This window comes from Hylobates moloch, unplaced genomic scaffold (genome assembly GCF_009828535.3).
Source record: "Hylobates moloch isolate HMO894 unplaced genomic scaffold, HMol_V3 SCAFFOLD_22, whole genome shotgun sequence".
Classification (NCBI taxonomy): domain Eukaryota; kingdom Metazoa; phylum Chordata; class Mammalia; order Primates; family Hylobatidae; genus Hylobates; species Hylobates moloch.
This window is the reverse complement of record NW_026652297.1, coordinates 4322819-4333861: the sequence shown is the minus strand read 5'-3', so window position 1 is coordinate 4333861 and position 11043 is coordinate 4322819. Positions and strand designations below refer to the sequence as shown.

The following is an 11043-nucleotide window of genomic DNA, read 5'->3' as shown; positions in this document are numbered from 1 at the left end:
AATAAATGTTTTATTTGCTTTAAAAGTGCCTCTGAAAGGGCCCCCCGGAAGTGAGCAGTGCGCCGTCAAGCGGGTGTGCAGGGCGCACAGCTGCACGGCACAGTGTGGGTCTGAGTCAGTGCCCGAAGAGGGACCAGGGTGGTCTGGGCTGCAGCCCCTTTAACTCTTTGCCCTTCCTGCCCTGCAGGAAGAACCCATTCTGAACACACCCTGGCTGTCCCTGGCTGCCCCACTTTGGGGTGACAAAGAGGAGGCAGCCCTGGGCTGAGTCCACAGAGACCAGCCCTGATATGGCGGGGGGGGGGGGGGGGGGGGGGGGGGGGGGGGGGGGGATGGGAAGACAGGAGCTCAGCCCCAGCTCACCACGGCATCCCCAAAGAGTTGTGACTCAGACACACCTGGGTTTAAGTCCCAGCTGGGAGCTCAGGTAAGTCAAATCGTCTTCTGGGGCCTCTGTTTATCAGTAGAAGGCTCCAGAAGTATACACTGTTGATGGTTCCTTCCCGCTCTGATGCACCATGCCTGATTAAGCATACACTGAGCCTAGAAGAGAGAAGGGGTGAGGCACGGGCCTGGACAAGCTCACCCAGCCTAAGCAGAGAGGAAGGCGCCAGGCCGGCAGCACCTGCCTTTGTGGTTCTGAGTCTGTCCAGTTTTTCCAGCAGGAAGAGGAGCACTTCATTACCTTAGACCTGGCCCAAGCTCCCAGCAGCCTGGCAGAGTGTGAGGGAAGAGGTGCTAATCCCTTTCCCATCTGGCCTGGCCTCTTGGATGTGGACACCAAATCCCGCAGGGGTTGCTGTAGCTATGCCCGTGGGCATCCTTGCCCTGGCTGGGGGGTGCTAGAGAGAGGAAAGCTGGAGGAGGAGCGCTGAGCTGGTGGTTACCCCATGCCAGGAGGGCCAAGGCAAGAGGGCCTCCAGCCCCAGAGACACTGACCCTGTCCCCTGCCCTCCAGGGCACAACTGAACTAGGGGAATGGCTTAATCAGATAGCCCGAGAACTGCCACTACCACTCCCTCCCTGCCCACTCCTCCCAAAGTCCACCTGTTCCCGCAAGATTCCCACCTCACAAGCAACCACCAGAGGCTGATACAAATGGCTGCTGTATTTTTGCTAAAGTGACAGTGACACAGATAAGGCAAAGAGCTGAGGGGCAGGACACATCAGGTGGGAAGGGGGAGACCGTGCAAAATGGCAGTCTAACAGAAAGTCATCCTTGTAACAACAGCCCCTTCCCTCCCGAGTTAGGTGGGCCCTCGGGCCAGTGTATGGGCATAAAAGCAGATTTGTGTCCTTCAGAAGGGAAATGTAGAAAGGGGAAAGCTCTAGTTGAAGGGCAGTGAGAGGGGCTGGAGTGGGAGAGAAGGTCTCTCCTGGCCGGGGATCTGGGTGCAGTAAGGGCACTCTGAGAAGGCAGAGTGGAAATGCAGGGCTGGAGGGGCATGGGCACAGGTTTGGGGGCTCCTTCTAGCCTCTACCATGTTGCCCCCTTCCCCAAAGCCCTTACAGGGGCAGAAGCACATTCCCCGTGACCCTGAGTCTGGCCTCATTTGGGAAGTCTTCTGGGGTGTATGGATGCCTGTGTGTGTGTGTGAGATGGGTGGGGGGCCACGGCTATCTGGCTCTAGCACACTCATGGGAGACCAGCTCTGGGAACGACAGGATGGGGTGCTGGGATGGGGGCTTAAGAGGTCTCTGCTAGATATTCCTGAACTGACCTCCCCAGGTGCCCACCCTGGCCTTGGGAAGAGAGTGCCTAGGGCAGCGGGGATGGAAACCCGTGCCTGCAGCATCGGTCCAGGCCTCACGGCCCTACCCCTTGACCTCTTGACTTTGTTGCCCTGGCCTCATGTACAAAGATTCCTCACTGCGTGCTAAGAAAATAGATCCAGGCCGGGCACAGTGGCTCATGCCTATAATCCCAGCACTTTGGAAGGCTGAGGCGGGTGAATCACCTGAGGTCAGGAGTTTGAGACCAGCCTGGCCAACATGGCAAAACCCTGTCTCTACTAAAAACACAAAAATTTGCCGGGCATGATGGCAGATGCCTGTAATCCCAGCTACTTGAGAGGCCGAGGCAGGAGAATTGCTTGAACCCGGGAGGTGGAGGTTGCAGTGAGCCGAGATCATACCACTGCACTCCAGCCTGGGTGACAGAGTAAGACTCCATCTCAAAAAAAAAAAAAAAAAAAAGGAAAGAAAGAAAAGAAAACATCCATTTGAAAAGGTCTAAAGCCGCCCTCTGGCCAGGCTGATGAGGAGCAACATGGCAGGATTCCCTCTCTACCACACAGGGGTTTCCTCGAAAGGGGATGGGCAGGACAGCTTCCTGGGAGACCACACTCGTCCTGCTGTGTATTTTCTGCCACAGTTCTGGCGTCCCCAGGGGGTGGAAGTAGCCTCTCCCAACGTCTCAGAGGCTGAGTCCAGGTCCTAAGGCCCACCCAGGGTGCAGAGACCTCACCCCCTGGGTCAGAAATCGCTGAGGATGCTGATGTCAGCAAAGTCAGCCCGGTAGCGGTGGGCATAGAGGCTGAGCAGGAAGGCCCACTTGAAGGAAATGAAGCTCCAGACGCTGGAGAGGTAGTAGCTGGTGGGGTCTGTGAGGCCTGCAGGGAGAGAAGTGCCGACAGTGACTTCAGCAGGCCCTGCCCTTGGCCTCTGCACTGGCCACAAGGCCAGGGCCACTCTCCCCACTCAACATCCCTGCAACGTCCCGGCAGCTAAACCAACCCTTCAGAAAGACATCGTGATGGAGGTTTTAGAGCCATGGTCCCCAACCTTTTTGGCACCAGGGACTGGTTTTGTGGAAGACAATTTTTCCACAAAAAACTTGGGGGGATGGTTTGGGGATGAAACTGTTCCACCTCAGATCGTCAAACATTAGATCATCAGGGGCACGCAACCCTCGCATGCGCCTCACAACAGGGTTTGCGCTCCTAATGCCCGCCGCTGACCTGACAGGAGGCGGAGCTCAGGCAGTAAAGTCTCGCTTGCCCCTCACCTGCTGCGCGGCCTGGTTCCTGACAGGCCGCGGGCCACTACTGTTCCACGGCCTGGAACAGTAGAACGGAGCTGGGGACCGTTTTAGAGTATTCCAGGATTTTCAGGCAGGAGGCCGTGGGGATTAGGGAAGGGCAGGGCTGGCCAATCACAGGTCTGTATCATCCACTCCGCTTTTGTGACAACTACCCTAGGCCACTTCCAACCTGCTTTAGTTAGCATCAGACTCCAGGAAGAAGGACCTCTGGTTATTTCCAGCCACAGCCACCAGAGGGCGCTCCCATCCCAGAGCTGGGCAGAGACTAATGGGTCCCAATATCATGAGTGCTTGTATGGGCTATGCACTGCTCAAGACTTCACATCAGTTTCATAGAATCCACCCAGCTTGGGAGGTGGGGACTTGTTTTCTCCACTTGAACCATAACAAAACCCGTGCCCAGAGAGGTTAAGTAATTCACCCAGTCTCTTTGGAGGTAACCTGTGGAACCAGGATGGGAATGCTGCTAAAATCCCCGCTGCTGTCCCTCCCATGCCCTCTTTCCCTGGGACCCGCCCTCACTCTGATGCCGGGTGATGGCCAGCACGAGGAAGGTGCAGAAGGCAGCGATGGAGACGGCCGAGAAGAGGATGCCCACGAAGAAAAAGCCGCGCAGCCCCTTGAGCCAGGTCCTCCAATAATCTTGCATGTACATCACGTGTGTCACCAGGACCCACAGTGCCAGCACCCCTGCAGGAGAGACACATCAGGGCCCATCCCCAGGGTGCTCCAGAGCCCTGCAGATCCACTAGGCCAGGCCTATTTGCATAAGAATACCAAGAATATGGTCTTGTCACTCATTCCCTCATTGAATGGAGTTTTCCCTTTCGGGGGCTGTGATATCAGAAGCAGGTAAGAGACTGGGCTGCCTGCTAGTAAGCCCAACATTAGAGAAACCTGCAGAAATACAAAACCCTACCATCCTCTCTCATTTTATTTTGTTTTGGAAAACATGAATACCTCTCACAAAAATGTTATGTTAATTCATGTTATTTTTAGTATTATTTTAAAATGCTAAAAAATGTTCTGTTTTAACTTCTGGTATAGTATGTATCAATAGCTAAAACTCACATACATAAAATTTGCATGGAGTTTCACTACTTTTCAAGAGGATAAAAGGATCCTGAAAACCAGAAAGTCTGTGCCTCAGCAGCCCAGCCTGCTTTCTGGGGACTTGTCACTGTCTACCCTGAGGGCCACAGAACAGGGAAGCCCTGCTCCTGCCCCATGCTCCTCCTCCACCCAGCCCTCAGAGGCCACAGTCTCAAAGTCACAAGGCCTGCAGGGCTCTTCCCAAACTGCCTGAGTTGGTTTTGCAGGATAAGGAGGTCCAGCCATGAAGACTCCAGGACCACCCAACCCCTGAGTGGCCTTATTGTTCTTGGCCAGACCTCATGCCACTCCCTCCATTTTGCAGCAAAGGGCAGGCCATCACCACCTGCACCGGCCCCCCACCCCCACTGCCCCCAGCTTTTCCTGGGCCTGGCCTCTGCGCCTGGGTGGACACTTCCTCTAGGATGCCAGCTGCCACCCAGCCAATACAATACAAAACAACCCTCTGTGCCAGGCAGTGCCTGCTGGTGCAGCCCAAAGAGTGGAACAAATATCAACTCCATTGGCAAGGGTCCGGGCAGGGCGGTGGATCCCGGCAAGGGACGAATGAGGAAAGAGGCAGAGCCAGCTGCAGGCTCTCAGCTGGTTGGGCTGCAAGGTGTGGGCCACTCAGGCCGCTGCATCCTAGGAGTCAGGAGGCCTTTCCAAAAGGCAGCTGCACACACACCACTCAGAGTAGTTACCAAATGTGCACAGGAAGGATAAGCATCTGGTTGGGGAAAGTGGTTATCTCTGGCAATGGAGACAAGGAAGGGAAGTTGATGGGGCGGTGGGGGTGGGGAAGTGCTTTGAATCTATAGGAATCTATGCTATTTTGTTTTTTAGGCTGGGTGGGAAATCTATGCTATTTTATCTATGCTGTTTTCTTAGGCTGGGTGATGAGTATAAGGGTGTTTGTTAAATCATCTATCCTTTTTGGTGTGCCTAAAATATTTCATAATTTGTTGAAGGGGGAAAAAGGCAGGGGGAAGCTAGTCACCGTGGAGCTACCAGCTCAGAGGCTGTCCCAGTTTGGCTGCCCCCAGGCGGTCCAGTGAGGAACAAAAACCCATGAGACTCCAAGCTAAGAAACCGGGAGCCTGGCACTGCTGTGTCCCAAAGCCTTGGTGTTTCCACATCTAAAAATGGGTGGGCCCAGGGGTCCTACCAGTTTAGGTAACCGGCCCAGGGTTCTACCCCAGTGAGGGTGAAGGCCTACCAAGCCTACAGCTTCCCTCAGCCCCTGCCACCGTTTGACCCCCCGAACACTCTCCCAGCTTTGCCCCTGCCTACCTCCACTCTTCCTCAGGGGGTGGGGGCCTGGAATGTGGGTCCCCCTCCCACTGAGATCAGGGTGGGCCAGGACAAACATCTGTCCCTCCCCACCTAGTCTGGATGCTGGAGTGGACCAGGGGTGGACAGGACAATCATCCCGCAGCTTCCTCTTACCTCTGACAAGATCTGGATTTTTATAACAGCCACCTTTCCCAGAAGTCCCTCCCACTCCTCACGTGTGTCCCATGTTTTCGTTTGAGGGAGCTGTTTGGTTTATAAAGGGCCCTGGGAACAAGGTGTGTTGTCACTGAGCACACTCAAGGAACGGTCTGATGGGCACCTGCCTGGAACAGGTCTCCTCCCCCTCTGTCTCCTCCCGCCACAGAGGGGTTGGGGAAGTTGAGCTCTAAGATGCTTTCCCACTCAAAGATTCTAGAAGCCAGCTTGGGAGAAAAATAAGGTCAGAACAATTCCTCTGTGACTCAGCAGTTTCTGGGTTAGGAAATGCTGAAATAGGGGCCTGTGAAGATGCCATCTCTTAGTCCACTGATCACGATCCAGTGGTTCCCCAAAACTCCCACCCCCATGTACATGCACATACCAAAGAGGGCTGAGGGCAGGAGGGAGAGGAAGGCAGCCAGTTGGGGGCGTTTCGGGCCCTGTTCTTTGTGAATAACAGGCATGGTTTACCCATCTCTCACCTTCCCTCAACCTTGCTCCAGGCCCTGCAACAGACGCCTCCCCTCCAGATAAACACACATCAAGGTTGGACGCAGGCCTGCTGCCCACGCCCTGGCTCCCACCACCCTCCTGGGAAGGGAGCTCTCCCCCAGCCCTACCCAACGGGGTCACTGAAGGAGGTGGAGCCCCTCACTGGTCCCCTCCCACACATCAGGCAGGAGGCAATGTATCTCCCTAATACCCTTCCCTAGCACACTTGGGGACTCTAGGAAGCCTGGTTTGTAAAACTCGGGGTGGAACGGACAGGTCCCTAATCCCACCTGGCTGCAAGCCCACACCAGACCACACCGTCGCTCCATCCTACCTGTTCCAAGGAGCAGAGCCCCTGCTTGGCCATGTGAGCTTATTGGCTCACAGCCAATAAGCTGTGGGTAAGGAAGGCATAGGGTAGGGCAGTGAAAGCATCCCCAGTGGCTGGGCTGGAGGTGAGGAGACAGGAGACACGCGGGGGATCCCACAGGGTAAATGCAGACAAGAAGGACACTGGGCCTAAGTCAGGCCCCTCTACTCCTTCCTAGGAGGAAGACAGTCCTGGAGCCCCAGGGCTCATGCTCACAGCTCACGTGGGAAAAACATAGAGCTGTTCAGACTCCAGGAGCAACTCTTCTTTTTCTCTTTCCTTGGTCTACTAAACCCAGAGCTAGAGTCGGTGTTTTCCCCTAGTACTCCCACAGCAAAGCTAGACCAGGTAGATCCAACCCACACCTGCCCGCCTCCCCAGGAAAACCAGCCTTGCTTCTGCCACTGCCTTTCTGCAAAGCCACTTCTTCGAAGGTACCCATCAGGATGGGAGAGGGTATCCCCACCCGTGAACGCTCTGCCCACCAGACCCAGGGGCTCCATGACTCTGCTCCAGAAACCAGCACATCCAATTAGTCCATGCCTGGCCCAACACAGGAGAAGGAGCATGCTGGGGCTACCCTTGGGTGACTCAGCAGATTCTGAGCTATAAAATACTGAGTCAGAAGTAGGGTGCTCACAAGTTAGTAAATCTGCTGACACTTTACCCCCAAAAGAGGAAGAAGGCTGACTAGCCACAGACCCTCTGAGAACCCACTCATGGTGGGGAAGGTCAGAGGTCCAGGCTTGGCAACCCCTCTCCCTGCCACCATCCACCACCACCAAGTAGTTTTGGCTCTTCCATAGCCACTGTCAAAGATCAGACCATCAGGGAGATACCAGGACCCTCCTCCAGCTGGCTGCTGCCCTAGCGCCTCTCTCCGAAGGCAGCTCCACAGCTGGCCTGCCTCATAGGCCAAGGGAAGCCTGTGGGGAGGGAGAGAGGGCAGAGTTGGGTCGGAAGAAAACCCCAGGCAACTCCCAAGAGTATAAGAAAGAAGGCCTTTTCCACAGCCCTCTAGGAGGCAGCTGGAGACTCAGGGAGTGGGCAGCACTGCAAGATTTCAGATCCAGAGGGAAGTCAGATGTCTTTCGGGGACATCTCCTCCCACTCCTAATTGATGAGGAAACTGTGGCCCAGGATGGGGTCAAACGGCCAGGTAGGGCTCACCTCCACTTGTACCAGGCCAGACTCAACACAACCAGCTGAGATCCCAGGCTGGCCCTCCCTCCTCATCCTTCTCTCGCCTTCGGTCTTAGCAATGCAATCATAGGGCTCTGACGCCACCTTCCAGAGGGGAAAGCAACAGGGCCAATAGGAAACAAAAAAGTGGCAGGGAGAAGTGAACCTTGAAAAACATGGAGGGTGGCGGGGTGCAGAGGGGAAAGGAACTAGGGCTCTGTAGATAATGCGCAGAGATGGGCCAGTTGTCCTCAGGATCCCACAGGTGGTGAGGCAGCTGGGCAGGCAGAGAACACCCTAGCCAGGGTGCCCACTCACCCCTTCTTGGTGACCCAGTGCTTTGTTGGCATTGTGTAGGGTGGGGCCATGTATGCCCCTCTTCTAAGGCATTAACCCCACCTCATGCTTCGACTCTACCCAGGGATGGCACTCAGCACGCCCTGTGGCAGTGAGTAAATTGGTTATTTTTAGTTATTCCATTTAGGGTTCTTTTGGCAGAGGATTTTAGCAGTGGAATATGATCATCATATGTAAAAGTATTATCCTTATACGTATTTTCTTCCCAAAGTCCTTTTCCACACATATTATTTCATGTAGCTGTGTAATCCCGGGTAAGCAATTTATTTAACTTCAGGCCTCAGTTTCCTTATCTGTAAAATGGACATAATAGTAAGGCCTACTTCATGAGACTAATGTAAGGATTAAATGAAATAAGGGAAGCAGGTTGCTTAACATAGTACCTGACACATAGAAAGCATTTTTTAAAATGTTAGAAAGTAGAGATAATATTTTTCATCTTCATACCAATTCTATGGCACAGAGAGGTTAAACTGTGAGCCCAAATGTGCACAGCAAGGAGCACTGGTCAGCCCAGAGTCCCCATCAGCAAACCGATGCTTCCCCTTCCCTCCCAGAAGCACAGAAAGGGCGGCTGGGCTGCAGGATTTGGCAGACCTTGGCTGAGGAGCCACGGCAGACGGGTGGCAAAAAGGCACCAACATGGGTGGAAAGAGAATGTCCAGTTTCTATGAGATCCCTAACGCGGTCCTCCCTGTGGGTCTCAGCAGAGGGATCTGCGGGGGAGCCCTCTAGAAGGAGGCAGATGGGCTTCCCTAGCCACCCCTAGCCCTCTTCCTTTCCCACTTCTTCCCTCTCTGCCCTCACCCAGCACCCAGGGAAGGGGCGCCCTGGGGGCAGGGGATCCCTCAGAACAAGCGTGTGTGTGTGTGTGTGTGCGCGTGTGTGTTTGGGGATAGGAGGGGACCAGCGCCGCGGGCGCGCGGAGGGGACACTGCCGTGGGGCAACTGGGCGGAGGGCGACAGGCAGTGTGCCGTGACAGATAACCCGGGCGACGCGGCAGGTCTGTGCAGCAGGCAGTGGCGGGCCGTCGGCACCCCCGGGTGGCGCCCGGGCGGGCATCGGGTCCCGGAGGCACCCAGGAATGCCCAGGAGCCCGGGCCCGCGTGGGGCCTGCCGCCGCCAACCGCTGTTTTCGAGTAAACACTCCACCACCCGCTCCGCGGGAAGCGTCCTGGAGCAGCTGACAGCGCCCGCCCCGCAGCCGCGCACCCGCCCCGCGCCGCCCAGCGTCCCGGGGTACCTGCGAGCCCTCCCATGGCCGCGGTCCCCGGCTGTCGATAGACCACCGTCCAGACGAGGAAGATGGAGAAGCCGGCCACGGAGCTGATGCCGGAGTAGGCGGCGCGGAGGCCGAGCTGCAGCCGGGACGGGGCCATGGGGCTGCGGCGCCGGGCGGGCCGAGGGCGAACGCGGCCGAGAGTCACAGGTGCAGGGCCCGAAGCCGCCAGCCGGAGCCGCGGGAGCCGCCAGAGCAGCCGGCGCCCCGCGCTCCGCCCCCGGCCCGCCCCCCGCGCCGCCGGCACAGCGCCCTCCCCGGCCGGAGGCCGCCCGCGCCCGGAACCGCAGACGCCACCGCCGCTTCGCGAAGCCGCCGTGTCGTTTGGGGGATGCCTGTTAAAAAGGCGGATTCCTGGGCCCATCCCCAGACCCGCCGTGTCAGGATAGTTGGACCTTGGAAGGGACCGGAAATATGCCTTTATACGAGCCGGCCGCGGGGATTAAAAATCTTTACCTCTTAATAAGAGGCGTATTTTCGTTTAAAATTAAAATTTAAATTTCTTGTTAAAAATTAACATGTAAAACTTAAGAAATATTAGAGTACGCTGTGAATAGAATTCCTTCCTCCCGTCCTTCTATCAACCAGGTTCCCTCCCACCATATCGCAACGGATTTCTCCACACACTGAAGTCTGGGAACCCCTGCGACCATCACCTTCTGACTGCAGACACTCTATCCTCACGCACAGCTCCCCACAAATCCCTACTTTTTTTTTTTTTTTTTTTTAAACAGAGTCTCACTCTGTTGCCCAGGCTGGAGTACAGTGGCGCCATCATAGCTCCGCATCCTCCAACACCTGGATTCAAGCAATGCTCTCACCTCAGCCTTCCAAGCAGCCAGGACTACAGGTGTGTGCCATCACGCCTGGCTAGTATTTTTTGTTATTTATTTTTTGTAGAGATGGGGTCCCGCTATGTTGCCCAGGCTGGTCCCCCAACTCCTGGCCTCAAGCTGTCTTCCCACCTCGGCCTCCCAAAGCGCTAGAATTACAGGCTTGAGCCACTGCAACCGACCTCACCTTTCCTTTTAACGGCACAAGCCTCATCCTCCCAAACCCCTCACCCTGACCCTGGGGATCACACCATGGTAAGGAGGAGACAGATCTGCAGCAGCACTGAGCTCCCACGTTGAGCCCAGCTTCCGGCCGGGAGCTGGAGGGAAAATCCCGGCACAATAACAAGGGCTCTGCCACAGCACTTAGGATCTACATGGGGAGGCCCGTCATATACCTGCACAAAACATAACCAATACCCCTTGCATTAGTTTTTTGTTTGTTTGTTTGTTTGTTTTTGTTTTTTGTTTTTTGTTTTTTTTGCTGCTGTAACAAATTACCACAAATTTACTGACTTAAAGTAACACAAATTTCTTATTTTACAGTTCTGTAGGTCAGGAGTCCAAATAATGGTCTCACTGGGCTAAAATCAAGGGGACATCAGGGTTGCCTTGTTTCTGGAGGCTCTAGGGGAAAATCAGTTTCCTTGACTTTTTTTTTTTTGAGACGGAGTCTTGCTCTGTCACCCAGGCTAGAGTGCAGTGGCGCGATCTCAGCTCACTGCAGTCTCTGCCTCCTGGGTTCAGGTGATTCTCCTGTTTCAGCCTCCTGAGAAGTTGGGATTACACGCTTCCACCACTACACCCAGCTAATTTTTGTATTTTTAGTAAAGATGGGGTTTCACCATGTTGGCCAGGCTGGTCTCGAACTCCTGACCTCAGGTGATCCGCCCACCTCAG

At 55.3% G+C, this 11043-nt stretch overlaps 1 protein-coding gene across 1 annotated transcript; it reads right to left on the bottom strand.

Annotated features, from left to right (window-relative positions):
- Positions 1-87: 87 nt before the first annotated feature.
- Positions 88-9559, bottom strand: SLC48A1 (solute carrier family 48 member 1). The gene is made up of 3 exons (XM_032144180.2): positions 9275-9559; positions 3566-3733; positions 88-2612 (listed from the first exon to the last, which is right to left on the bottom strand). Exons 1-3 carry the CDS (start codon positions 9408-9410, stop codon positions 2476-2478), a joined length of 441 nt encoding a protein of 146 aa, XP_032000071.1. The 5' UTR covers positions 9411-9559; the 3' UTR covers positions 88-2475.
- Between the last annotated feature and the right edge of the window lie 1484 nt (positions 9560-11043).